Raw genomic sequence first — 24926 nt, 5'->3', positions numbered from 1 at the left:
GAGGGCCAGAACCGGGTTCTGAATCCTTGTCTGTGAATTCTCTCCTGGTCTCAGAACAGCTCTTTGCGGGGTGTAAGCTCTAAACGACTCATTCCTCTTTCCCCTTCCTCTCCTTCTTCCCACTCTTCTCTTTTTCCTCCCCTTCCTCTTCCCCCTTCTCCTGCCTTTCTCCTTCCCCCTCTCCTCCTCCTCTTCCCCCTCTCCTCCCTCCTCCTCTTTCTCCTTCTCTCCCCCTCTTTTCTCTTCCTCCCCTTCTTTCTCCTCTTCCTCCTCCCCGCCCCACCCCCCTCCCGTGGCCCTGGGCTTTGTTGCATTAGAGCAGGGGCTCCAGGGACCCTCGGTCAGGTTGCAGCTGTGAAGCTGCAAAAGAGCCTGGCCCGGCATATCCCCTCCCCCATCAGCTGGGCACAACTTGCTCTAGAATCTAATTGGCAAGCAGAATGTCTTCTCACAAATGCAATTATGGGGCATCTCCTCTCTGTCAGCCGCCCCTCCTTCCCGTGGCCCAGCCCGGGGCCTGGGGCTGTCTTCCAGTGGAGGTGCCTGTTGGGCGATCTGATCTCCACGGGAGTGCAGAGACCATCTCTGGACCTTCCCAGAGCCCCGCTTGGAGGCTCCAACCCGTTCCCGACCAGACCCTCACCGAGGAGAGCTTTTGGCTCCGATGGGCTCCCGTCTCCCCATCGGGGCCCGGAGCAGGGAGTTGGGCCCGGAGAGAGGACCGGGCTGTGGCCTGGAACGCCCTCCCTCCTCATATCTGACGAACCATGACTCTCCTCCGCTTCACAGCCTTATGGAAGGCCCGTCTCCTCCAAGAGGCCTTCCTTGACTAAGCCCTCCTTTCCTCTTCTCCCACCCCCTTCTGCGTCACCCTGTGACCCGCTCCCCTCTCCCAGTCCCACGGCACTTATGTCCAGATCCGTCATTTATTTTATTTATATTGATGTCTGTCTCTCCCTCTAGTCTGTAAGCTCATCGTGGGCAGGGAATGTGTCTGTTTATTCTTATATCGTAGTCTCCCAAGTGTTTAGTACAGTGCTCTGCACGCAGTTAAGCGCTCAGTAAATATGATTGACTGACCGGTGGGGGAACAAGGACTCCAGCAGGGCCAGGCCTGAGCTGCAGAAGCCGGGAGGACCTGCCCCAGAATCCTGCAATTCTCCGCCCAGAGGCCCCGGGGAGGGGAGGGGGTAGATAATAATTAATTATAATAATTACAGTACTTGTTAAGCACTTACTGCTTGCCAGGCACCTCACAGAACCCCTTGAGTTTCCTCTGTTCACCCAGGTTGTGCCCATGGTGCGGGGAGAAGGGGGACTGGCATGCAGGGCTTTGGGTGTTTGGGAACAACAGCTATGCATCGCAGGGCTGAGTCTGCAGAGCGGAAGAGCTGGCCCAGGAGGAAGACAAGCCAGGGAGCCTAGTGGATCGATCATCTTTGGCCCAGCCAACGCCAGTGGATTGGCCAGAGAGGCCACCAGGCGCGGCCGTTCTCTTGCCAGTATTCATTCTTTCATTCATTCAATTGTGCTTGGTACAATCCCAAGTGCTTAGTACAGTGCTCTGCGCGCAGTTAAGCGCTAAGTAAATATGACTGACCAGTGGGGGAACAAGGCCTCCAGAAGGGCCAGGCCTGAGCTGCAGAAGCCGGGAGGACCTGCCCCAGAGTCCTGCAAATCTCCACCCAGAGGCCCCGGGGGGTGGGGTGGGGTAGGTAATAATTATAATAATTAATAGGCACTGTACCAAGCACTGGGATAGATACAAGATAATCGGGTTGGACACGGGCCCCGTCCTACTTAGGGCTCACGGTTCTAATCTCCTTTTTACAGATGAGGGAACCGAGGCGCCGAGAAATGAAGCGACTTGCCCGAGGTCACGCAACAGACAAGTGGTGAGGCCGGGATTAAAACCCAGGACCTTCTGACTCCCAGGCCCAGACTCTTTCCACTAGGCCAGGCTGCTTCTCTGTTGAGCGCTTACTGTGTGCAAAGCACTGTACTAAGCACTTGGGAGAGTACGATATAACAACAGACATAAGTCCTGCCCACAACCAGCTCATGGTCTAGAGAAGCCAGGTCTCCAGCGGCTCAAAAGATACTCAACCCCAGGCGGGGCTGGACCCTCGGAAAAGAGGCCGCTGGGAAGTCCAAATGCCTGAGAGAATCCCAACTTGTCAGCTGTGTGACTTTGGGCAAGTCCCTTAACTTCTCTGGGCCTCAGTTACCTCATCTGTAAAATGGGGATTAATACCGTGAGCCCACATGGGACAACCTGATCGCCTCGTATCCTCTCCGGCGCTTAGAACAGTGCTTTGCACGTAGTAAGCGCTTAACCGATGCCATCATTATTATTCCCGTCTTCCTTCGTCCTCAGTGACGCCTGAGGAGACTTGGATTACGATTAAATTCTAACCACTGAAAACTGTCTTTTAAGAGGCACTAGCCTGTTCTTCGAAGCAAATGCAGTGATCTGAAAGGTAATAAAGCACGCTTCCCATGTAGACAATATCTGAAGCTTCCTGAGTTCATATTTCCACCCGAGGAAACCCCCATTGCTTACCCCCTGCGGCTCTGTTTCCCCCGCAACTAGTCCGAAGGGACGGAAGTGGGGTGGCGAGAGTGGGTCGCCCCTCGAAGCGGAGGATTCTGAGAAGGCCGCAGCTGTGGTACGGCCGTTGGACTCTGAGCCGCCAGAGCCCCGGCCCTCTTCCGGCTGTAGCATACAATAGCTGTTATTGTATTTTCTATTAATCCCTGTTTTCCCCTTTTATGTTGATTTTATACATTTACTGCTTTATTTTCTTCTTCTGCCTCTGATGCCAATCCCCAATTTATTCTCAGATTGTGAGCTCCCTGGCTAATGCTTCCTCTGCATCCTTTCCCGGTGCTTAGTACAGACCTCTGCACCCACACAGTAAGTGTTTAATAGATACTCTGGCTCTGCTCCCCTCAAAACGGCAGCCCCCAGTGTATCAGTGGGCCTCAAGTGCTTAGTACAGAGCTCTGCACCCACACGGTAAGTGTTTAATAAATACTCTGGCTCTGCTCCCCTCAAAGCGGCAGTCCCCCAGCGTATCAATGGGCCAAGTGTTTAGTACAGAGCTCTGCACCAACACGGTAAGTGTTTAATAAATACTCTGGCTCTGCTCCCCTCAAAACAGTAGCCTCTAGTGTATCGATGGGCCACACACGATGACAGGGTAGATTCAGGCTCAAGCCACATTCAATGGGCTCCCCTTCCCCCCGACCTGGTGCCAAGTGTGAAGGGAAAACAGCGAAAGAGGGCACTCCTTTACTGACCCTGCCCTCCCTGACCTTCCCTGGCCCACAGCCTGACCCTGCTCGCCGCCCGAGGGGCTAGCTCCCGCTCTCATCCACCCGTCTCTCCGCCCCCCGACCGCCGTCAGTCGCGCCTTCACTCTTAGGACCGTTTCTACTCTCCGGACATAATTTGTGCCTGCTCCATCTCCCCTGTTTAGGTTGTAAGCTTCTTGATTGACAGCAGGAGCCAGAGCTTTTATTTCTATTATACCCTCCCAAGGGCCTAGTACAGTTTTGCCCACAGCTGTTCAGTGCGGTTCTCTGCATACTGTAGGCACCTAGCGCAGTGCTCCGCACACAGTAAGTGCATGGGGCAATACACTGCACCTCGGGGGTGCTCAGTCCAGTGTCCCGCATGGAGAAGGAACTCAATAAAGACTTCTGATGGTCATCCATTAGGCAACCGAGGAGGCTGAGATGGCCCTTGGGAGCTTCGGGTGGAATTCCGGGAAGCGAGGACGAAAAGGGCAGCCGAGAAGCGCGGATTTTTCAGACGCCTCCAACCCCGGAGCCCCCGGCCCCTCCTTGGCAGCCGGGCCGGGGGTGCCTGGGACGGGTGGGGGCTGGGGGCGGCGAGGCCCGGCTGCGGCACCGAAGCCACGTCTCCACTGGGTTCAGCTTTCTTTGACCGTTACGGGGCGGCCCCGCCCGGCACTGCCAGGGCGGGGATAGTGGCGGCGGCGGCGGCGATGGCGGGGAGAGGAAACAACGGCAAATCACGAGCGGCAGCGGCCCCCGGGGTTGGGAGCCTCGGTCGAGGCCCGACGGGTCCTTGGCATCACTCTACGGGGCCAAGCTCACGGAGGCCCAGGGCCGGCTGCCCCGGCCCGGCGCCGGATCCCCTGCTAGGAGTCGTCGTACAGGGGGTTGTTGTAGTTGCCCCAGGAGCTGGAGCCGTGCTCATCCAGAAGCCTCCCGTAAGACGAGTGTCTGGAGACGGGGAGAGGGGGAGACACGGGGTGGGTTATTTCTTCTGCTGCACACTGATTGTGCCCACCTCCCCACCTCCCTCTTCTCCACTTCCTCCTCCCTCTTCTCCACTTCCTCCTCCCTCTTCTCCATTTCCTCCTCCCTCTCCTCCTCTTCTCCACTTCCTCCTTGATCTCTTCCTCTTCATCCTCCCTCTTCTCCACTTTCCTTTCCTCCTCCTCCTCTTCTCCACTTCCTTCTCCTCCTCCCTCTTCTCTTCCTCTTCCCTCTCCTCCATGTCCTCTTCTCCACTTCCTCCTCCCTTTCCTCCTGCAACTCTTCTCCAGTTTCTCCTCCCTCGCCTCCTCCTGTTCTTCTCCATTTCCTATTGCCTCTCCTCCTCTTCTTCTCCACTTCCTCTTCTCTCCCCTCCTCCTCCTCTTCCCCACTTCCTCTTCTCTCTTCTCCTCCAACTTTTTTTCACTTCCTCCTCTCCTCCCCACTTCCCCCCCTTCTCCACTTCCTCCTCCCTCTCCCTCCTCAACCTCTCCCTTTCTTCTCCTTCTCCTTCTTCCCCTCCTCCTCCTCCTTTCCTATTTTTAATGATATTTGTTAAGTCTTTACTAAATGCCAGGGTCCGTATTTTGTGCTGGGGTAGATACAAGATAATCAGGCTAGACTCAGTCTTAGTCACCGTTTTACAGATGAGCCATTGAGAATTTAAGGGACTTGCCCAAGGTCACGCAATGCAGGCAAGTGGTGGAACCTACATCCTTCTGACTCCCAGGCCCTTGCTCTATTCACTAGGCCGCACTGGTTCTCTTCCTCTTTCATCTCCTCCTTTTCTCTTTTCCTCTTCCCTTTTCCTTCTCCCCTCTTCCCTCTCCTCTTCCTCCCTTGTCTCTTTTCCTCTTCCCTTTTCCTTCTCCCTCTTCCCTCTTCTCCTCCTCCTCCTCCTCCTCCTCCTCCTCCTCCTCCTCCTCCTCCTCCTCCGTCTTCTCCTCCCTCTGGAATTTGGCCCATTCACCAGTTTAAGGTGATTGCTTAGTTGGCCAACGCTTGGGGAGGAAAGTCTGGTCGTTGCAATATACATATTTGCCCAGTGCAACTGTCTGCCTAAGGAGCTCCATCTGAATCTTGGTCTAGACTGTAGATTCACTGTGGGCAGGTAGCATGTCTACCAACTCTGTTGTATTATACTCTTCCAAACGCTTAGTACAGTGCTCTGCACACAGTAAACAATAGAGATGTGAATGCCTGTAAGCCTCGTGAAAAAGCTGATGACTGAGAGGATGGTGGATTTGGAAGATTTTGGTGGATTTTCCCAGGAGAAGCAGAATGGCATAGTGGATAGAGCACAGGCCTGGGAGTCAGGCGGTCATGGGTTCTATTTCCGGCTCTGCCGCTTGCCCGCTGTGTGACCTTGGGCAAGTCGCTTCTCTGCGCCTCAGTTACCTTGTCTGTAAAATGGGGATTGAGACTGTGAGCCCCCTGGGGGATGGGAACTGTGTCCAACCTCATTTGCTTGTATCCACTCCGGCACTTAGTACAGTGCCTGGCACATAGCAAGCGCATTACAAATGTCACAATTATTATTATTATTCTTAGGGATATATGCCGCTCTCTGGAAGGGGAGGTCTCTGATAAGACTAATGATTTTGCCATTCGTTAGGCACTTAGTGAGCCCAGCACTGGACTAAGGACTGGGGAGATACAGGATAATCAGATCAGACGTTCCCTGTCCCACACAGTCTAAGCGGGAGGAAGAAGAGGTATTAGAAGATATGAGGAAGCACTGGTGGCTCTGGGAACCCTGGGGGTGGCGGCTGTCCCGAGTCCCAGAAGGGTTGCCCTTAAGGAATATTATGGGCAGAGTTATAGCTGCCTGGGGCGGCCTGGGAGTTTCCCAGGTGATGACTGGGTCAGGTCTGGTGGAGGGGCGGGTGGGAGTCTCTCTGGTCGGTCAGGGGGCTGCAGGACAAGGGAAGCGCCCTCAGGGGCAGACGGAGAGAGGGGATTCCCAGGGAGGGCAGGGGTGATGTGCAGGGATCTATTTCTCTTGCAAGAGCCAAGAAGAAAGATCCAGTTGGGGTGGGTGGGGGGGGTCAAGGGGGCTCTCCTTGACGTTCATTCATTCAATCATTTATTGAGCGCTTACTGTGTGCAAAGCACTGACTAAGCGCTTGGGAGAGGACAATGCAACAACAGGTGTTGAATCCCCATTTTACAAAGGGGGAAGCTGAGGTATGGAAAATAGAAGTGATTTGCCCAAGGCCCCCTCAACAGGGGAGGGGCAGAACGGAGATTAGAACCCAGTTCCTGTGACTCCCAGGTTCGTGCTCTTGCCACAGATGGGGAGGGGCCCGAGTGGTGGGGTCAGATATTAGCCAGGGTCCTGCTGTTGCCTGCACCCCTGGGTCTGATGCGTGCTGAGAAGCAGCGTGGCTTAGAGGAAAGAGCCCGGGCTGGGGAGTCAGAGGTCATGGGTTCTAATCCCGGCCCCGTCACTTGTCAGCTGTGTGACTTTGGGCAAGTCACTTCACTTCTCTGGGCCTCCGTTACCTCATCTGGAAAATGGGGATGAAGACTTGAGCCCTACGTGGGACAAACTGATTACCTTGTATCTACCCCACTGCTGAGAACAGCGCTGGGAGGGGTAGGGCCCAAGCTCTTCCACGCATCAGAATGTGGGCCACAGGCAACAGCAGGGCCCTAGCCGATATCTGACTCTTGCCACTCAGGCCCCTCCCCATCCGTGTCAACAGCACGGACCTGGGAGTCACAGGAACCGGGTTCTAATCTCGGTTCTGCCGCTCCCCCGCTATGTGACCTTGGGCAAATCACTTCTGTTCCCTATCTCTCGGTTTCCCACTTTGTAAAATGGGGATTCAACACCTGTTCTCCCTCCCCCTTAGACTGTGAGCCCCACGGGGGACAGGGGCTGTGTCCGAGCTGGTGACCCCTAATCTATCCCGGTGTTTAGTACAGGGCTCGGTACACATTCCGTACTTATTATTTTCATGACGGCACCCTGACTGTCGTTTCTTTGGGTCAATGTAGAAACGACTGGAGTTGTCCCGGCAGTTTAAGTCCTTTGCCACGGTTCCTGCCAAAATGCCCGGGGTCCTTCAGAGGGGCAGCTCCCCTGCCGTGTGCCCGAGAATGGGGCCTCAGGGGTCAAGGAGGCTGCCCACTGTCTCTGAGGTCAGGGTGGTCTGTCCTTGAAAGAGGGGGCCGCCGTCTTACCTGATCTTCAGGTACGTCGCCACGCCAAACACCAGCAGCGACACTGCGATGACGGTCACGGTGATGGCGGCTATGCTCCCTGTGGAACAAAGGGACAGATCGGATCAAAACTGGCCAAAGGAACACCTGTCCTCCGAATCAGGCCGGGACTCAGGTTCAAGCCCTCCCACCGGCCCCGTCCACCGACCCCCCCCCCAACTAACTTCCTCCGCCACCCCTCCTACCGTCTTCCCCGACCCTCACCGGCCCCCCATCGGACTCCCAACTTTCCCCTCACCGGCCCACCATGACAGGCCCCCCGCAACCACCTCCCCCAACCCCCCGGTCCCCTTCACCAGCCCCCCAACTCTCCCAACCAACCCCTCCCCGGCCTGTCTTTCCCGCTGACTGTAGAGGCCTGGAATTCTGGAACTTTTTTCCCCACGGGTCACCAGGCTTGCTTCCTCCCAGTCGAAGGCCTGGCCCCAAACTCTTTATAAGGGCAAATTGGAAAACCCTGGGATTTTTCTGAGGTCACGAGAGGACCGTCCCCTGGGGAGAGGGGGTGGTCAGGCGATGACTTGGGAGAGGGGACGTTATTACCCGGCAGCTTTAACTCCAAGCTCCCCAGCTGATGGAACCAAGGGGGTTCTGTCCTTGCCCTGCAGCCCATAACTGGTGGCAGGGCAGGCAGGCAGGTGGCTTGGCTTCTTCCCAACTTCACCCTCTTAGCTGAGGGTGAGGTCGAAGACCCCAGGGCCAGCCATTGCCCCGAACCGTTGAGGGACCCAGTGCTGGAGCTCTGAACAGGCGTGCTGTGTGACCTCGGGCAAGTCATTTCACGTCTCTGGGCCTCAGTTACCTCCTCTGTAAAATGGGGATGGTGACCGTGAGCCCCACGTGGGACAGGGACTGTAACCAACCTGATTTGCTTGTATCCACCCTAGCACTTAGTACAGTGCCTGGCATATAGCAAATGCTTAACAAATACCACAATTATTATTATTATTATTATTATTACCTGGTGCTCGTCTGCATTCTCAGACCTTTTGGCTCCAAAGCAGCTGAGACAGCAATTAATTAACAGTATTTATTGAGCCTTTATTATGGGCAGAGCACTGTACTCAGCGCTTGGGAGAGTACACCGAATTAGTGGACACATTCCCTACTCATAATGCGCTTACAGTCTCGAGGGGAATCCTAGCATCCGAATCCCTCTGCCAATCCTGGCCCCACCTCCCAGGCTCTGATCCTGGAAACAGAGCCCACCCACACCCATGGGACCCCTCTGAGCTGGTGCCCCCTTCCCATCAGTTCAATGGTTCCCACAATATCCCACAGGTTCCCAATCCCGTCTGGCCGGTAAAATTCCCTTGGGCGGGAGTTGGGGCTACTCCACCTCTGCTTCTAGAGGCACACGTGGGTGTCCTCTGCAGTCTGGCTGTCCAGACCACCACCCATGGTCCACTCGAGTCTCACCTTCCAATCCTCCAGACCGGCTCAGAACTTCCCGATTCGTCCCTCAGGCTTTGATCCCCATCCTCAGCCTTACTGTATATATGCTTATACAGATTCAGATTCAACTTCGATTACTCTATTTGTAGCTATTTTTAGGTCTGTCACTCCTAAGAGAGTGTAAACTCCTTGTGGGCCACTCTGCTTTGTTCTTCTTTAGATTCTAAGCTCGTTATGGGCAGGGAACGTGTCTGTGAACGTGTCTGTTAATTCTGTTGTAATGTTCTCAATCATTCATTCGGTCGTATTTATTGAGCGCTTACTGTGTGCAGAGAGCACTGTACTAAGCGCTTGGAAAGTACAATTCAGCAACCCCTAGAGACAACCCCTGCCCACAAACGGCTCACAGTCTAGAAGAACGGGCCCAAGAGCTCAGTACAGTGCTCTGCACATAGTAAGCGCTCAGTAAATACTGTTGATTGATTGATTCTTCTCAAGCCTATGGTACAGGGCACTGCATCCAGGGGGTGCTCGATGCTTTTACTCCCATTATTGGAATCAATTCTTTTTGGCTCGCCCTTCCCGTCTGGACCCCAAGGGCTTCTTAGCCGGATGACAAATTGCCCAAGTTCAGGCAAGTCATGACCAAACTCCAGAGCAGGATAGGAGAACATTATGGCAGGGGAAGTAAAGGAGCTTCCATGGTCCCCGCCTCCCCTCCAGCCCCCGGTCCTCCCCCGGCTGGCTCCCAGTACTCCCTGCATCTCCCACCAGAACTTTGGGATCCACTTTGGCCCTGGAGGTCCCAAGGTCACGTTTCCCACGAGTCCACGGTGGTCGTGGCCCAGGCCCAAGTCTCTGTCGTTTCTTCCTTGGGCCTCTCCCACAGCTTGATTCATGTGAATCCACAGGTTCCCAATCCCATCTGGCCAGTAAAATTCCCTTGGGCGGGAGTTGGGGCTACTCCACTTTGTACTTTCCAAGCGCTTAGTATAGTGCTCTGCACACAGTAAGTGCTCAATAAATACTACTGAATGAACGAATGAGAACATTACAACAGAATTAACAGACACGCCCACAGACCTGCCCTGCCCATAACGAGCTTGGAATCTAAAGAACAAAGCAGAGTGGCCCATAAGGAGTTTATACTCTCATAGGAGTGACAGACATAAAAATAGCTACAAATAGAGTAATTGAAGTTGAATCTGAAACTTCACTGAAAAGTTTGGTCATGTTTCCAACTCCACTCCTTCGCTCCCAACCCAACTCATTCATTCATTCAATAGTATTTATTGAGCGCTTACTATGTGCAGAGCACTGTACTACGCGCTTGGAATGAACAAGTCGGCAACAGATAGAGACGGTCCCTGCCGTTTGACGGGCTTACGGTCTAATCGGGGGAGACGGACAGAGGAGAACGATGACGATAAATAGCGTCGAGGGGAAGAACATCTCGTAAAACAATGGCAACTAAATAGAATCAAGGCGATGCCTTCGCCCCCAACCCAATTTCAACCTGTCGCTTCCTTCTGGCACCGAGAATCCGGCCCTGAGCTACTTTGCCTGTTTGGGATCTTGGATTGGGTCTTGCCATGAGAGAGGGCAAAGCACAGGGGTAGCCCTGGAGCGGGGCCGGCCGGAGCGGGCGCCGGGGGTGGCATTTTGGCCTTTGCTCCACGGAGGGGCTCGGTGGTGGGGAGCCAGTTGGGCCAAGCTTCTGGTAGAATAGGAACCAGAGGGTTGGACTGGGCGGCTCAGGGCTCAGCCCTTCAGCCATCCCGAGTTCCATGCCGGTGCACTGGACACGACCCCTCTGCCCCCTCTGCCTTCCGGCCACCCCGAGAGCTCTTGCTCACCGTCGTCCTTGTCTCGGGCCCAGCGATGTTAACTGGGGATGGAAAACCCAGGCCTGAAAGCACAACGGTTCCTGATAGTCCTTCTAATGACTGGGAAAAGCTCAGCTCCTTCGAGGGGAAACTGCCTGGAGACCAGTTCCAGCCCGGGGGATTTTTAACTCTCTGTTTGCTCAGTTTGCAGGCAGTGAGCCGGCGGAAAAGAGAGCAGCCCCCGGTCCCTGATGCCAGTTTACAGCAGGGGCCCTGTCTCACAATTCCCAAGCCGAACAGCGGGGCCTAGTGGAAAGAGAACGGGCCCGGGAGTCAGAAGACCTGGGTTCTATTCCCGGTCCTGTCACTTGCCTGTTGGTGACCTCTCGACTGTAAGCTCACTGTGATATTGTTATATTGTACTTTCCCAAGTGCCCAGTACAGTGCTCTGCATACAGTAAGTGCTCAATAAATATGACCGATTCCACAAAGCATCAACTCTCCATTGTGCGGGGAGTGGAAAGGGGTGGAGTTTTTTATGGTAATTGTTAAGCCTTTACTATGTGGCAAGGACTGTGCTAAGTAAGCAGTAGGGTAGATACAAGCCAATCAAGTTGGACACAGTCCCTGTCCCACACTGGACTCACAGTCTTAATTCCATTTTGCAGATGAGGTAACTGAGGCAAGAGGAGTTAAGAGACTTGCCCAAGGTTACACAACAGACAGATGGCAGAGCCAGGATTAATAATAATAATAATAATAATGACAATGGTATTTGTTAAGTGCTTACTGTGTGCCAAGCACTGTTCTTAGCACTAGGGTAGATACAAGGTAAGCAGGTTGTCCCCCGTGGGGCACACCGTCTTAATCTCCATTTTACAGATGAGGTCACTGAGGCACAGAGAAGCTAAGTGACCTGTCCAAAGTCACCCAGCTGACGAGTGGCAGAGCCGGGATTAGAACCCATGACCTCTGACTCCCAAGCCCGGGCTCCTTCCACTAAGCCACTCTGCTTCTCCAGGGGAGGAACGAACTGGCTGGAGCGTGGGAGTGGCAGGCTTTGACGGGCTAATCGGTTTCGATTTTGAGCCGCTTTTGAGTCTTTCCAGATCTCCTCTCAGTTCCTGAGCCCCCATCTACCAGGCCACTCTGCCTCGCAACCCGCCTAGCCGTCAGTCCCCGCCGCAGCCTGCCGGTCTCTGCTCACCTGAACTCAGCGCGTGGCGGACCTCCTCCATGATCACCTCAGGCGGGGCCGAGGCCCGCTCGGTCTCCTCGGGCTCACGGGCCATTTTGGGGGGCACGGATGCCGGAGGAGACGTCTCCTCGGGCTTAGGCCAGGCCGGTGCAGGCGGCGGCGATGTCGGAGGGGGTGTCGGTTCTCCTGCCGTCTGGGGGCCTGAGGTGGGGCCTCCGGAAGGTCTCTCGGGGCGTCCCTCGTGATCTCGCCCCGTCGTGTTTTGGTCTGTGGAGCTGGTGGCGGGAGAGGCCTCCTGGAAGGGCGGCGCCGACGAGGAAGAGGAGGTCGGGCCGGGATGAGAGCTGGCCGAGGAAGCGTCCGACGGGGTGGGGGGACCCGGGCTGGGCTGTAGCGACGTCCCCCGGGGGTCGGAGCTGGGGACCACCGGCGTGGGCGTCCACGGGGCAGCGGGGGTCAGGCCTTCCCCTGGCCGGTCAGAGGCGGCAGGTGTGGCGACAGGCGTGGTGGCAGGCAAGTCGGCCGTCCCGGGGGCGGCCCCGGGACTGTCCGGCACCGTCCAGTCGGTGGCCCGAGAAGTAGACGTGGCCGTCGGGGCCGATCCCCCAGGGGAGCCGGGAGCCGGAGTGACCGCCGCGGGGGTTTGTGGAGGACCGGTCCAGGGTCCCGTCGGTTTGGCCGACTTGGACGAGAGGGAGATGGACGAGTTGGTTGCTGTGGGCTCCACGGGCGAGCAGTGGACGTTTAGTCCTGCCAAAAGTCCAGAGTGGTGTGCGTCAGTGCGTGATAGAGGCCAGATAAAGCCCAGCTGGGGCCCGAGTTTCCCTCCCTTCCCCTCAGCAGGTGCTGGGGGAGGAAGGGCAGGAAGGGTCGGGGCGAGAGCCGAGATTCCCCCTCCCTCCAACTCTACCCCCCGCCGCCGGCCTTGGGCAGAGCCAACCACCAGCCAAGGGACGTGGGCCCTTAGTGATTCTTGAAGCTAGAAAACGAGCAGGTGGTCAGGTTCACGGCGTGCTACCGAGGCCGTTCCTGATTCCTAAGCCCCACCGGGCTGAGAGCCTCGATCCTCTCCCCCCAGCCCACCCGCTGCCCAGATAATAATGACGGTATTTCCTAAGTGCTTTCTATGTGCCAGGCACTGTTCTAGTAATAATAATGATGGTATTTGTTAAGCCCTTCCTTCATCACTGTTCTAAGCCCTGGGATAGATACAAGGTAATCAGGTTGTCAGGTTGAGGGAACTGAGGCACAGAGAAGTGAAGCGACTTGCCCAAAGCCACACAGCTGACAAGTGGCGGAGCAGGGATCAGAACCCGTGACCTCTGACTCCCAAGCCTGGGCTCTGAACACAGCAAGAGGTCAAAAAATGGTATCTATCGATTGATTGATGGGTGACAGGAAGGGCCCAAGGTATTCCGGGTGAGGATAAATCGGGCTTTATAAGTGGCAAAACTGATTTTTGTTTTGTTTCCCATCCCCTCCCTGAGTTAAATAAGGGGTGAAAGTCCCCCTCGAATGAAAGTCTCCCGGTGTCAAAACTGCCCGGTGAAAGGGTGGAGAGAAAGGCAGCTGCAGGGGAGACCAGCAAAACCCCATCTCTGCCAATGGAGTCCTGATGACTTTAGCCTCTGAAACGTAGCCAAGCCCTTATTCGTATTTGCAAGGAGCAGCGTGGCCTAATGGACGGAGCCAGGCTCCCCGACTATTGTGTTGTGAGACTTTGGGTGCGTCACTTCACCTCTCTGTGCCTCAGTTACCTCATCTGCAAAACAGGGATTTAGACGGTGAGACTTATGTGGGACAGGGACTGCAGCCAACCTGATTATCTCCCTCAGCACTCAGTAATAATAATGTGGGGTATTTGTTAAGCACTTACTATGTGCTAGACACGGCACAAAGTGAGCACTTAGCAAAAGACCAGAAGAAAAAAAAGCACTGCTATATTTGGAAGACCAGAGTCCCATGAGTTTAAAGGAGAGTGACTAAACAATCTTCAGAGACAGATAACACATCGAGAGAGGGTTGAGATCTAGGACCGTGGAAATTCTCTACATTTCCCAGGAAAAGCCCAGCCCGATGATTGCTCCTGACCACTGCCCTCACCTCATCTTTTAATGCACTCAATTTGGCCAGCGTAAACAACTACTCAGACTAAAATATCACTCAGATTGAAAATGCGCTTCTTCCTCCATCTGCTTGGCACGACCTAGACGGTAGGTGACCAAGGAAGTTGGGCTTTTGGATCCATTCGGGAAGAGCAAGGTTTCTTCCCTTTCTCTCAGGAGAATCGCTGCACTTGAGGTTGGGAGGTGAGGGTGAGGTTCCCATTCTGGTGAAAGTTTGTATAATAATAATAATAATGGTATTTGTTAAGTGCTTACTAGGTGCCAAGCACCGTTCTAAGTGCCGGGGTGGGGGGGATACAAGGTAATCGGGTTGTCCCACTTGGGGCTCACAGTCATCATCTCCATTTTACAGATGAGGGAACTGAGGCTCAGAGAAATTAAGTGACTTGCCCAAAGTCACACAGCTGACAAGTGGTGGAGATGGGAATAGAACCCGTGACCTCTGACTCCCAAGCCCGGGCTCTCGGTTGACCTGCTCAATTCTCGACGAACTCAACTGCCAATTTGAAATTAGATTTTCTGTCTGACAGAATATCGCCCAGATTTGTATTCAAAGTATTAGCCTGCAAACAGAGCCCCAGTCCTTAATGCTCCTTAATAATAATAATGTTGGTATTTGTTAAGCGCTTACCATGTGTAGAGCACTGTTAATAATGTTGGTATTTGTTAAGCGCTTACTATGTGCAGAGCACTGTTCTAAGCGCTGGGGTAGACACAAGGGAATCAGGTTGTCCCACGTGGGGCTCACCGTCTTAATCCCCATTTTACAGATGAGGTAACTGAGGCACAGAGAAGTTAAGTGACTTGCCCAAAGTCACACAGCTGACAAGTGGCAGAGCCGGGATTCGAACCCCTGATCTCTGACTCCAAAGCCCATGCTCTTTCCAGTGAGCCACGCTGCTTCTCTTTGCTGCACTGCACGCTGCTGCACTGTTGTAAGCGCTGGGGTAGATACAGGGTAATCAGGTTGTCCCTCGTGAGGCTCACAGTCTTAATCCCCATTTTACAGATGAGGTAACTTAGACACAGTCACACAGCTGACAAGTGGCAGAGCTGGGATTCGAACCCATGACCTCTGACTCCCAAGCCTGTGCTTTTTCAACCGAGCCACGCTGCTTCTCTAAGTAGTGTGACCTAGTGGTTAGAGCAAGGGCCTGGGAGCCATAAGGACTTGGGTTCTAATCCCGGCTCCGCCTCTCGTCCGTTGCGTGACCTTGGGCAAGCCACCTCACTTCTCCATGCCTCAGTTACCTCCTGTGCAAAATGGGGACTACGACTGTGAGCCCCTCGAGGGACAGGGACTGTGCCCAAAAGGGTTAGCGTGTATCTACCCCAGTGCTTAATACAGTGTCTGGTACATAATAAATCCTTAATAAATATTATTAAAGAGCAAATCAACAACAAAAAAACCCCGGGTGAGACGCCTAAACTCCGTGGGCAGTGGTTGAGAGCCAGTGGATTCCTGCTGGACACTTCTCCTGGGGAAAAAACAAAATCCATTTGGAACAACACTTGCTCCGGGGGTGGGCATGGTGTTTGCTCACGCGGGGCTGTTCTTTAAAAACACCCTACCCCGATTCTGTGTTTTCGTTTTTTATTCATCATCCCAGGGAAGTGGCTATCGCATTATTTTGCCAGAAACAGAAGCCGATGGGGGTTGGGAGGGAGGGGAAGACAGCTGGTGTAGCCACTGTGGCCCTGGCCCAGGCCCCAGAGGGAAATCTAATCCGTCTCCGCCCGGCCCCGCGGCGAGGCGTTGACATTTTAATCCTCAATTTTTTAAATTTTATTTTATTTTTAATGGTGTTTGCTGAGGGCTCAGTATGCGTCCGACACCGGGGTGGGTTCCAGTTAATTAGTTCTCACACAGTCCCCGTCCCGCATGCGGCCCACAGTCTAAGTGGGAGGGAGAACGGCTATCTCTATTTTAGTTGAGGAAGTTGAGGTGTAGAGAAGTGAAGTGACTTGACCAAGGTGACACAGCAGACATGTGGCAGTGGGGGATTAGAACCCAGATCCTTCTGACTCCCGGGCCCGGGCTGTCTCCACTAGGCCACGCTGCTTCTCAGTTTAGCACTCACACGGGTGGGGGGGTGACAAATTGAGCACCGGTTTCCCGCAGGGTTTTATGGTAGAAATAGGGGAGAACGGGGCAAAGCGTCACGGTAGTTTCTGCTGCCTGGGTCCCACAGCAGAAGCGGAGAAACGATGCCGGAATCCTCTCTCATTCTAGTGCCTAAGCAGTAATAATTCGGAAAGAGCACGGGCTGGAGAGTCAGAGGTCATGGGCACGGAGAAGCAGCATGGCGCAGTGGAAAGAGCATGGGCTTTGGAGTCAGGGCTCATGAGTTCGAATCCCAGCTCTGCTACTTGTCAGCTGTGTGACTGTGGGCAAGTCACTTAACTTCTCTGGGGCCTCAGTTCCCTCGTCTGTAAAATGGGGATTAAGACTGTGAGCCCCGCGTGGGACAACCTGATTCCCCTGTGTTTACCCCAGCGCTTAGAACAGTGCTCTGCACATAGTAAGCGCTTAACAAATACCAACATTATTATTATTAAGTCCCGGCTCTGCCGCTTGTCAGCCGTGTGACTTTGGGCCGGTCACTTCACTTCTCTGTGCCTCAGCTACCGCATCTGTAAAAATGGGCATGAAGACTGTGAGCCCCACGTGGGACAACCTGATTACCTTGTATCCTCCCCAGCGCTTAGAACAGTGCTCTGCACATAGTAAGCGCTTAACAAATGCCGTTATTATTATTGTTATAATTCTGGTACTTGTTAAGTGCTTACTATGTGCCAAGCACCGTACTAAGCCCCGGGCTAGATACAAGTTAATCAGGTTGGACACGGTCCCTGTCCCCCATGGGGCTCGCCTTCTTAATAATGTTGGTATTTGTTAAGCGCTTACTATGTGCCGAGCACTGTTCTAAGCGCTGGGGTAGACATAGGGGAATCAGGTTGTCCCACGTGGGGCTCACAGTCTTAATCCCCATTTTACAGATGAGGGAACTGAGGCACTTCTTCACCCCCCCATTTTACAGATGAGGCTCCCGAGGCACGGAGAAGCGAAGCGACTTGTCCAAGACCACAGAGCAGACAAGTAGTGGAGGCGGGATTAGAACTCAGGTCCTAGAGATGAGGTGGGGGGGAATGGAGGGCACCAGAGGGGGTGAAGGCGGGGTGAGGGGCAGGGAGCCTGTCCGAAGGGTCCAGTGGTACTCTGGGGCGAGGCAAGCTGGTGGCCCCAGGGAAGGCCCCGCCCGGGTGGGTCAGCAGTGCGTTAATCCTTTGCAGGGTGGGCAGCCTCTGCCCCTTCCTGGGTTAATCGCCCACTCTGGTGGCTCAGGGGGCCAGAGCGGGGTCCCGGGCCCAAGGCCCGGCTGGGGGTCCGCCCACAAAACAAAGCTGCCGGGACTGTAGCTGGCCAGGCCTAAGGGCTGCCCTCTCCATCCTGCAGCCCGGGGTAAAAAAAAACAATAAAAACGGTGGCACCTGTTAAGCGCTCACTATGTGCAAAGCACTGCTCTAAGCGCTGGGGGATACAAGGTGATCAGGTTGTCCCACGTGGGGCTCACAGTCTTCATCCCCATTTGGCAGATGAGGGAACTGAGGCCCAGAGAAGTTAAGTGACTCGCCCAAAGTCACACAGCTGGCACGCGGCAGAGCCGGGGTTAGAACCCACGACCTCCGGGCTCTTTCCACTGAGCCACGCCGGGTCAGGGGCGGGGCCGGGCGGAGGTGCCGCGGACGGGAGGGCCTGGTGGAGTGGCTGGAACCCAGGCCCGGGGGTCAGAAGGTCATGGGCTCTAATCCCAGCTCCGCCACTTGTCTGCTGTGTGACCTGGGGCAGGTCGCTTCGCTTCTCTGGGCCTCAGTTAGCTCGTGAGGATGGAGACAGAGAGCCCTCGTGGGACAGGGACTGTGTCCAACCCAATTTGCTTCTACCCATCTCAGCGCCTGGCACCCGGTAAACACTTAACAAATACCATAATTATAATTACCACGTGCAGGGCACTGTACCGAGCGCTCGGGAGAGGGCAACGTAACAGTAGACAGACACATTCCCTGCCCACCACGTCCATCGACGGACGGGGGAGGATCTTGGACGTGGACCCCTCAGTCGGGGACGGATGGGTTTGGGAGGTGGGGGCTCCCGAGACCCTCCAACACCCCCATCCCCACCCCCCGGCCCGGCACCGCTCCTTCTCCCCTTCCCCCGGGCCCAGGTTGGCGCCTGTTTCCCTGAGCCTGGGGGTGCTGGGGCTGGATTGTGTGTCCCTCCCCCCGTGAACACACACACACATACCCTATAGACGCCCCCTATAGATGCCCCCCCCCCCCCCATAGACACTCTCGGGTCCCTCAAGGCTCTCCCTGAGGGTCCCACTGAAAGATCAGGGCAAGCTGACTCTCACGCCAAGTTCCCCGAACGACCGACCATTCATTTTATCGTTCCGTCGTACTGATTGAGCGCTCACCGTGCGCAAAGCCCGGGACTAGGCGCTCGGGAGAGTCCAACAGAACAACCGACAGCCACATCCCTGCCCACAACGAGGCCGACCCCACACACACACACACACACACACACACATACACAAATGCCCGCACCTGTCCGAGGGACTGAGGAGGGCGCCTTTTTCCCGGGCCGGGCACTGGGCATTTACCCCGCGCGGTGCCTCGACTCCTGCCCCTGCCCCGTCCCCTCTCCTGTCCCTCGCCGGGTTCTTGCCCGTCTCCGCCCCTGCCCCGGCTCCTGCCCCTGCCTCCGCCCCAGCCTCTGCCCTGCCCGGGACCGGTCCTTTCTGCTGCCCCTTCCCCCTTTCCTGCCCGTCTCTGTCCCTGGCCTGCTCTTGCCCCTGCCCTGCCCCTGCTCCTCCCTCTGCCCCAGACTGTGCCCCAGCCTCTGCCCTGCCCCAGTCTCTGTCCCAGCCTCTGCCCTGCTCGGGCCCGGGCCTTCCTCCTGGATCCCCTTTCCTGGATCCTGCCCATCTCTGCCTCTGCCCTGCCCCTGCTCCTCCCTCTGCCCCCCTAGATTGTGCCCCCGCCCCAGCCTCTGCCCTGCTCGGGTCCGGTCTCCCCACCCCTGCCCCTTTCCCTGCTCCTGCCCGTCTCTGCCCCTTTCCCTGCTCCTGCCCCCCCCCGCCCCCGTCCCCGCTGCTGACCGGTCCCCCCTCCCGCCCCTTTCCCTGCTCCTACCCCTGCTCCTGACCGGTCCCCCCCTTCCCCGTCCCTTTCCCGCCCCCTGCCCTGCACCTGCCTCTGCCCAGCCTTTGCCCTGCTGGGGACCGGTCCCCCCGTCCTGCCCCTTTCCTTGCTCCTGCCCATCCCTGCCCCTGTCCCTGCTGCTGACCGGTTCCCCCACCCCCCCCTGCCCCTTTCCCTGCTCCTGCCCATCCCTGACCCTCTCCCTGTTGCTGGCCGGTCCCCTCCCCACCCTCCTGCCCCTTTCCCTGCTCCTGCCCACCCCTGCCCCGTCCCTACCGCTGACCGGTCCCCCCCCCCGATCCTGCCCCTTTCCCTGCTCCTGCCCACCCCTGCCCCGTCCCTACCGCTGACCGGTTCCCCCCCCCCCATCCTGCCCCTTTCCCTGCTCCTGCCCACCCCTGCCCCCGTCCCTACCGCTGACCGGTCCCCCCGTCCTGCCCCTTTCCCTGCTCCTGCCCACCCCTGCCCCCGTCCCCGCTGCTGACCGGTCCCCCCTCCTGCCCCTTTCCCTGCTCCTACCCCTACTGCTGACCGGTCCCCCCCCCCCCCCCGTCCTGCCCCTTTCCCTCCTCCTGCCCACCCCTGCCCCGTCCCCGCTGCTGACCGGTCCCCCCCCCCCCCCCCCCCCGGCCCCCCCCCCCCCCCCCCCCCCCCCCCCCCCCGGCCCCCGGCCCGGCCTCCGCCCTGCTCGGGACCGGTCCCCCCGTCCTGCCCCTTTCCCTGCCCCCGTCCCCGCCGCGGAGCGGTCCCGTCCCGTCCCGTCCCCCCCCCGTCCGCCCCCGTCCCCCATCCCACCGTCCTGCCCGTTTCCCCGCCCCCGGCCGTGGCCGGCGGTACCTGCAGCGAGGAGGGAGAGGGCGAGGAGAGCGGCGGGCCGGGTGAGGACCATGGTCCCTCCGGCGCCTCGTCCCCGGCCGGGACCGGCCCCGGCCCGACCTCCCGTCTCCGGAGGGGGACCGGGACCAGGAGCGGGAGCGGGAGCGGAGGAGGAGCAGAGGGGGAGGAGCGGGAGGCCGCTGAGCCGTCCCTGCCACGGCCGGCCGAGGGGACAAAGCCACGGGCCTCGGCCCGGCTGGTCCCGGCCTTCCTCCGCCTCCTCCCTCCCTCCTCCTCCTCCTCCTCCTCCTCCTCCTCCTCCTCCCCCCCCGGACCTCGGGCCCGGGAGCCCCTGCCGGCTCGCCACCGCCGACCCCATCGCCGACAGGGCCTCAGTTCCCTCATCTGTAAAATGGAGATGATGACTGTGAGCCCCAAGTGGGACAACCCGATTACCTTGTATCCCCCCCCCTCCCCCCCGGCACTTAGAACGGTGCCTGGCACCTAGTAAGCACTTAACAAATACCATTATTATTATTATTATACAAACTTTCACCAGAATGGGAACCTCACCTCACCTCCCAACCTCAAGTGCAGCGATTCTCCTGAGAGAAAGGGGCGAAACCTTGCTCTTCCCGAATGGATCCGAAAGCCCAAAAGGCCCCCGGACGCTGGCGATGATAATAACGTCGGTCTCTGTTAAGCGCTTACCGGGTGCCGAGCGCTGTCCTCAGCCCTGGGGGAGATACGAGGTCATCAGGTGGTCCCCCGTGGGGCTCCCGGTCTTCATCCCCGTTTTACAGACGAGGGAACTGAGGCACCGAGAAGCGAAGCGACTCGTCCACAGTCACACTGCTGACAAGTGGCGGAGCCGGCATTAGAACCCATGACCTCTGACTCCTAAGCCCGGGCTCTTTCCACTGAGCCACGCTGTCTCTGTTAAGCGCTTACTGTGTGCAGGGCACCGTTCGAAGCGCTGGGGGAGATACAGGGCCATCAGGTTGGCCCCCCGTGGGGCTCCCGGTCTTCATCCCCGTTTTCCAGATGAGGGAACTGAGGCCCGGAGAAGCGAAGCGACTCGCCCACAGTCACGCAGCTGACAAGCGGCGGAGCCGGGAGTCGAACCCACGGCCTCTGACTCCCAAGCCCGGGCTCTTTCCGCTGAGCCAAGCTGCTTCCCCATAATAATAATAACAACGATGACATCTCTTCAGCTCTTACTATGTGCCAAGCACTGTCGCCCCGACCAGGTGCACAGCACTGTCCTGAGCGCTTGGGAGAGTCCACCGTGACCCAGTGGATGGGCACGTTCCCTGGCCTCCGGGAACTTCCTGTGCGACTGTGGGCGAGTCACTTAACTTCTCTGTGCCTCGGTTCCCTCATCTGTCAAACGGGGATGAAGACTGCCCCTCGCGGGACCACCTGACGACCCTGTATCTCCCCCAGCGCTTAGAACAGTGCTCTGCACATAGTAAGCGCTTAACGAATACCAACATTATTATTATAGAGCCATCCCCGCCTGTAGCGCCCGGGGCCGGTGCCGAGCACTGTCGCCCCGACCCGGTGCACAGCGCTGTCCTAAGCGTCTGGGAGAGTCCCCCGCGACCCGTTGGACGGACACGTTCCCTGGCCTCCAGGAGTTCTCGGTCTAGAGAAGCAGCGTGGCTTAGTGGAAAGATCACGGGCTTGGGAGTCAGAGGGCGTGGGTACTAATCCCGGCTCCGCCGTTTGTCTGCTGGGTGACGTTGGGCGAGTCACTTCACCTCTCTGGGCCTCAGTGACCTCATCTGGAAAAATGGGGATTAAAAAATGTGAGCCCCACGTGGGACAATCCCTGTATCTCCCCCAGCGCTTAGAACAGTGCTCACAGCACATAGTAAGCGCTTAACAAATGCCATAATTATTACTGGAGCCATCCCCGCCCGGACCGTCCGGGGCTGGGGCCAAGCGCTGTCGCCCTGACCGGGTGCACAGCGCTGTCCTAAGCGCTTGGGAGAGTCCACCGCGACCCAGTGGACGGACACGTTCCCCGGCCTCCGGGGGCTTCCAGTCTAGAGCCGTCCCGGCCCGGAGCGCCCGGGCCTGACCTTCCCCGAGGTCCCTGGGGGTCACCCCCTCCACGGGGAGGGGACAGGTAAAGAGGGGATGGGTCAGGGTTGGGGATTCAGATAGGGTCAATCGATCTGGGCAGGGATTGTCTCTATCTGTTGCCGAATTGTCCATTGCAAGCGCTTAGTACAGTGCTCTGCGCATAGTAAGCGCTCAATAAATACTACCGAAGGAATGAATGAATCCATCAGTCGTGTTTATTTACTCCGCACAGAGTAAGCGCCCAATAAATACTATTGAATGAACGAGCGAATCCCTCAGTCGTGTTTATTGAGCGCTTACTACGTGCGGAGCACTGTACTAAGCTCTCGGGAGAGTCCGAGGCCTCTGAATTAGCAGGCATGCTCCCTGCCCATAATAATGCTGGTTAAGCGCTTACTATGTGCCTAGCACTGTTCTAAGCACTGGGCGGGGGGGCGGTTACAAGGTAATCAGATTGTCCCACGTGGGGCTCACACTCTTCATCCCCATTTTACCGATGGGGCGACTGAAGCCCAGAGAAGTTAAGGAAGTTAAGTGAGTTGCCTAGAGTCACACGGCTGAGAAGTGGCGGAGGTGGGATTAGAACCCAAGACCTCTGACTCCCAAGCCCGGGCTCTTTCCACTGAGCCACGCTGCTTCTCCGGTAACGAACTTGCCGCCTAGAGGGGGACTCTCACCCCAAACCGTGCCAGCCGCCTGGCCTGCCCACACCCGTCCCCTCGAACGTGTCCTGCTAATTCTGGTGCGTCGTGCTCTCCCGAGCCCTTAGTATAACGCTCTGGCACGTAGTAAGCGCTTAACAAATACCGTAATTATCATTATTATTGATTGAGCACGTGCTATGTGCAAAGCACTGTACTAAGCGCTCGGGAGAGTATAATGCCACCCAATTAGCAGACGCGTTCCTGCCCGCAGAGAGCTTTCAGTCTAGAGCATTCGTTCCCTCGTCCACTCAGTCGTATTTACTGAGCGCTCCCCGTAGGCAGAGCACTCTGCTAGGCGCTTGGGAAAGTACAACACGACAATAAACGGTGACGTTCCCCGCCCGCAGTGAGCTCCCAAGTCTCGCCGGCGGGAAGACAGCTATCAAAAGAGATCAATAAAATGACAGCTATGGGTGTAAGTGTTGTGGGGGTGAAAGGGGGCGAAGAGCAAAGGGAGCGAGTCAGGGCGACGCAGAAGGGACGGGGAGACGAGGGAAAGCGGGGCTGAGTCCGGGAAGGCCTCCTGGAGGAGGTGGCTCTTCGATAAAGGCTCTGAAGAGGGGGAGAGTCACTGTCTGTCAGATTCGAGGAGGGAGGGAGTTGCAGGCCAGAGGCAGAGGAGGAGGGGGGGGGGGGGGGTCTTCCGCACCGGCCCAGTGATGGCGACCGCTTGGGCAGTGTCCATTAGCTCAGTCCCCCCAGCGCCACACGAACCCCCGGAACTGGGCGACAGGATACCCGCTTTGCTCTCTCCTCTCGGGCAAGTCGCTTCACCTCTCTGGGCCTCGGTGTCCTCCTCTGCAAAATGGGGTTTCAATGAATGGAGACTCCAGTTCTCTTCTATCTGCTGGGTGACCTTGGGCAAGCCACGTCACTTCTCTGGGCCTCAGTTGCCTCATCTGTAAAATGGGGATGAAGACCGTGAGCCCCACGTGGGACAAGCTGATTGCCTCGGATCTCCCCCAGCGCTTAGAACAGTGCTTGGCACATAGTAAGTGCTTAGCAAATACCACCATCATCATTATCATTATTACTGCCCCAGCTTCTAGCTCAGTGCTTGGCACAATAGCTAACACTTAGCAAATACCATTATTATTATTATTGTTCTTAGGAGATAACTACAGACACGGCATTGGGCTCCACTTAAGTGCTTAGTACAGTGCCTGGCACATAATAAGTACTTAAGAAATGCCCTAATTATTATTTATTATTATTAAGGTGGAGAAGCAGTGAGTTCAGCCTTAGATGGCTACAAGTGGCTGATCTTACATACTGTTTAAGCGTGGCTTAGTGGAGAAAGCCCAGACTTGGGAGTCAGAGGTCGTGGGTTCTAATCCCGGCTCTGCCACTTGTCTGCTGTGTGACCTTGGGCAGGTCACTTCACTTCTCCACGCTTCAGTGACCTCATCCGTGAAAATGGGAATTAAGAAATGTGAGCCCCACGTAGGACAATCTGATTACCCTGTATCTACCCCAGGGCTTAGAACAGTGCTGTGCACATAGTAAGCGCTTAACAAATACCATTATTATTATTATTATTATTTAAACACTCACAAGCCTGCCTTCCTGCCTGTTTTCCCCACCGAGTCTGTAATGTTTGTCAGTGTCCGTCCTCCTCCTCCCCATCCCCCCGGCTGGATTGGAAGTCTCCTGAGCTTGTATGCTCAATTAAGACTAGTGATTGATATCGGCGTAGTGGAGAGAGCAAGGGCCTGAGAGTCAGGAGGTCATGGGTTCTCATTCCGGCTCCACCACTTACCTGCTGTGTGACCTTGGGCAAGTCACTTTACTTTGTGCCTCAGTGACCTCATCTGTAAAATGGGGATCGAGACTCTGAGCCCCACGTGGGGCAACCTGATGACCTTGTATCTATCCCGGTGCTTAGAACAGCGCTTGGCTTCTAGTAAGTGCTTAACAAATACCATCATCATTATTATTAATAATGGTATCTATCGAGCGGTTACTATGTGCAGAGCACCGTACTGAGCACTTGGGAGAGTAGAGGCAACAGAATTCGCAGGCACATTTCCTGTTCACAACCAGCTTA

The 24926-nt window shown here is 56.4% G+C and overlaps 1 protein-coding gene across 2 annotated transcripts; it reads right to left on the bottom strand.

The window, feature by feature from the left end:
- Positions 1-3494: 3494 nt before the first annotated feature.
- On the bottom strand, positions 3495-20408 carry PARM1 (prostate androgen-regulated mucin-like protein 1). 2 transcript variants are annotated; one of them, XM_029074296.2, is made up of 4 exons: positions 20106-20408; positions 11947-12687; positions 7480-7558; positions 3495-4254 (listed from the first exon to the last, which is right to left on the bottom strand). In XM_029074296.2, exons 1-4 carry the CDS (start codon positions 20155-20157, stop codon positions 4170-4172), a joined length of 957 nt encoding a protein of 318 aa, XP_028930129.1. In that variant the 5' UTR covers positions 20158-20408; the 3' UTR covers positions 3495-4169. The 2 variants fall into 2 exon arrangements, with proteins under 2 accessions (XP_028930129.1, XP_028930130.1); XM_029074297.2 differs by lacking the exon at positions 20106-20408 and adding an exon at positions 18672-18775.
- Positions 20409-24926: the final 4518 nt, after the last annotated feature.

This window comes from Ornithorhynchus anatinus, chromosome 10, assembly GCF_004115215.2.
Source record: "Ornithorhynchus anatinus isolate Pmale09 chromosome 10, mOrnAna1.pri.v4, whole genome shotgun sequence".
Taxonomy (NCBI): domain Eukaryota; kingdom Metazoa; phylum Chordata; class Mammalia; order Monotremata; family Ornithorhynchidae; genus Ornithorhynchus; species Ornithorhynchus anatinus.
Note: the sequence above shows the minus strand (reverse complement) of the source record. Positions and strands in the feature narration are given on the sequence as shown.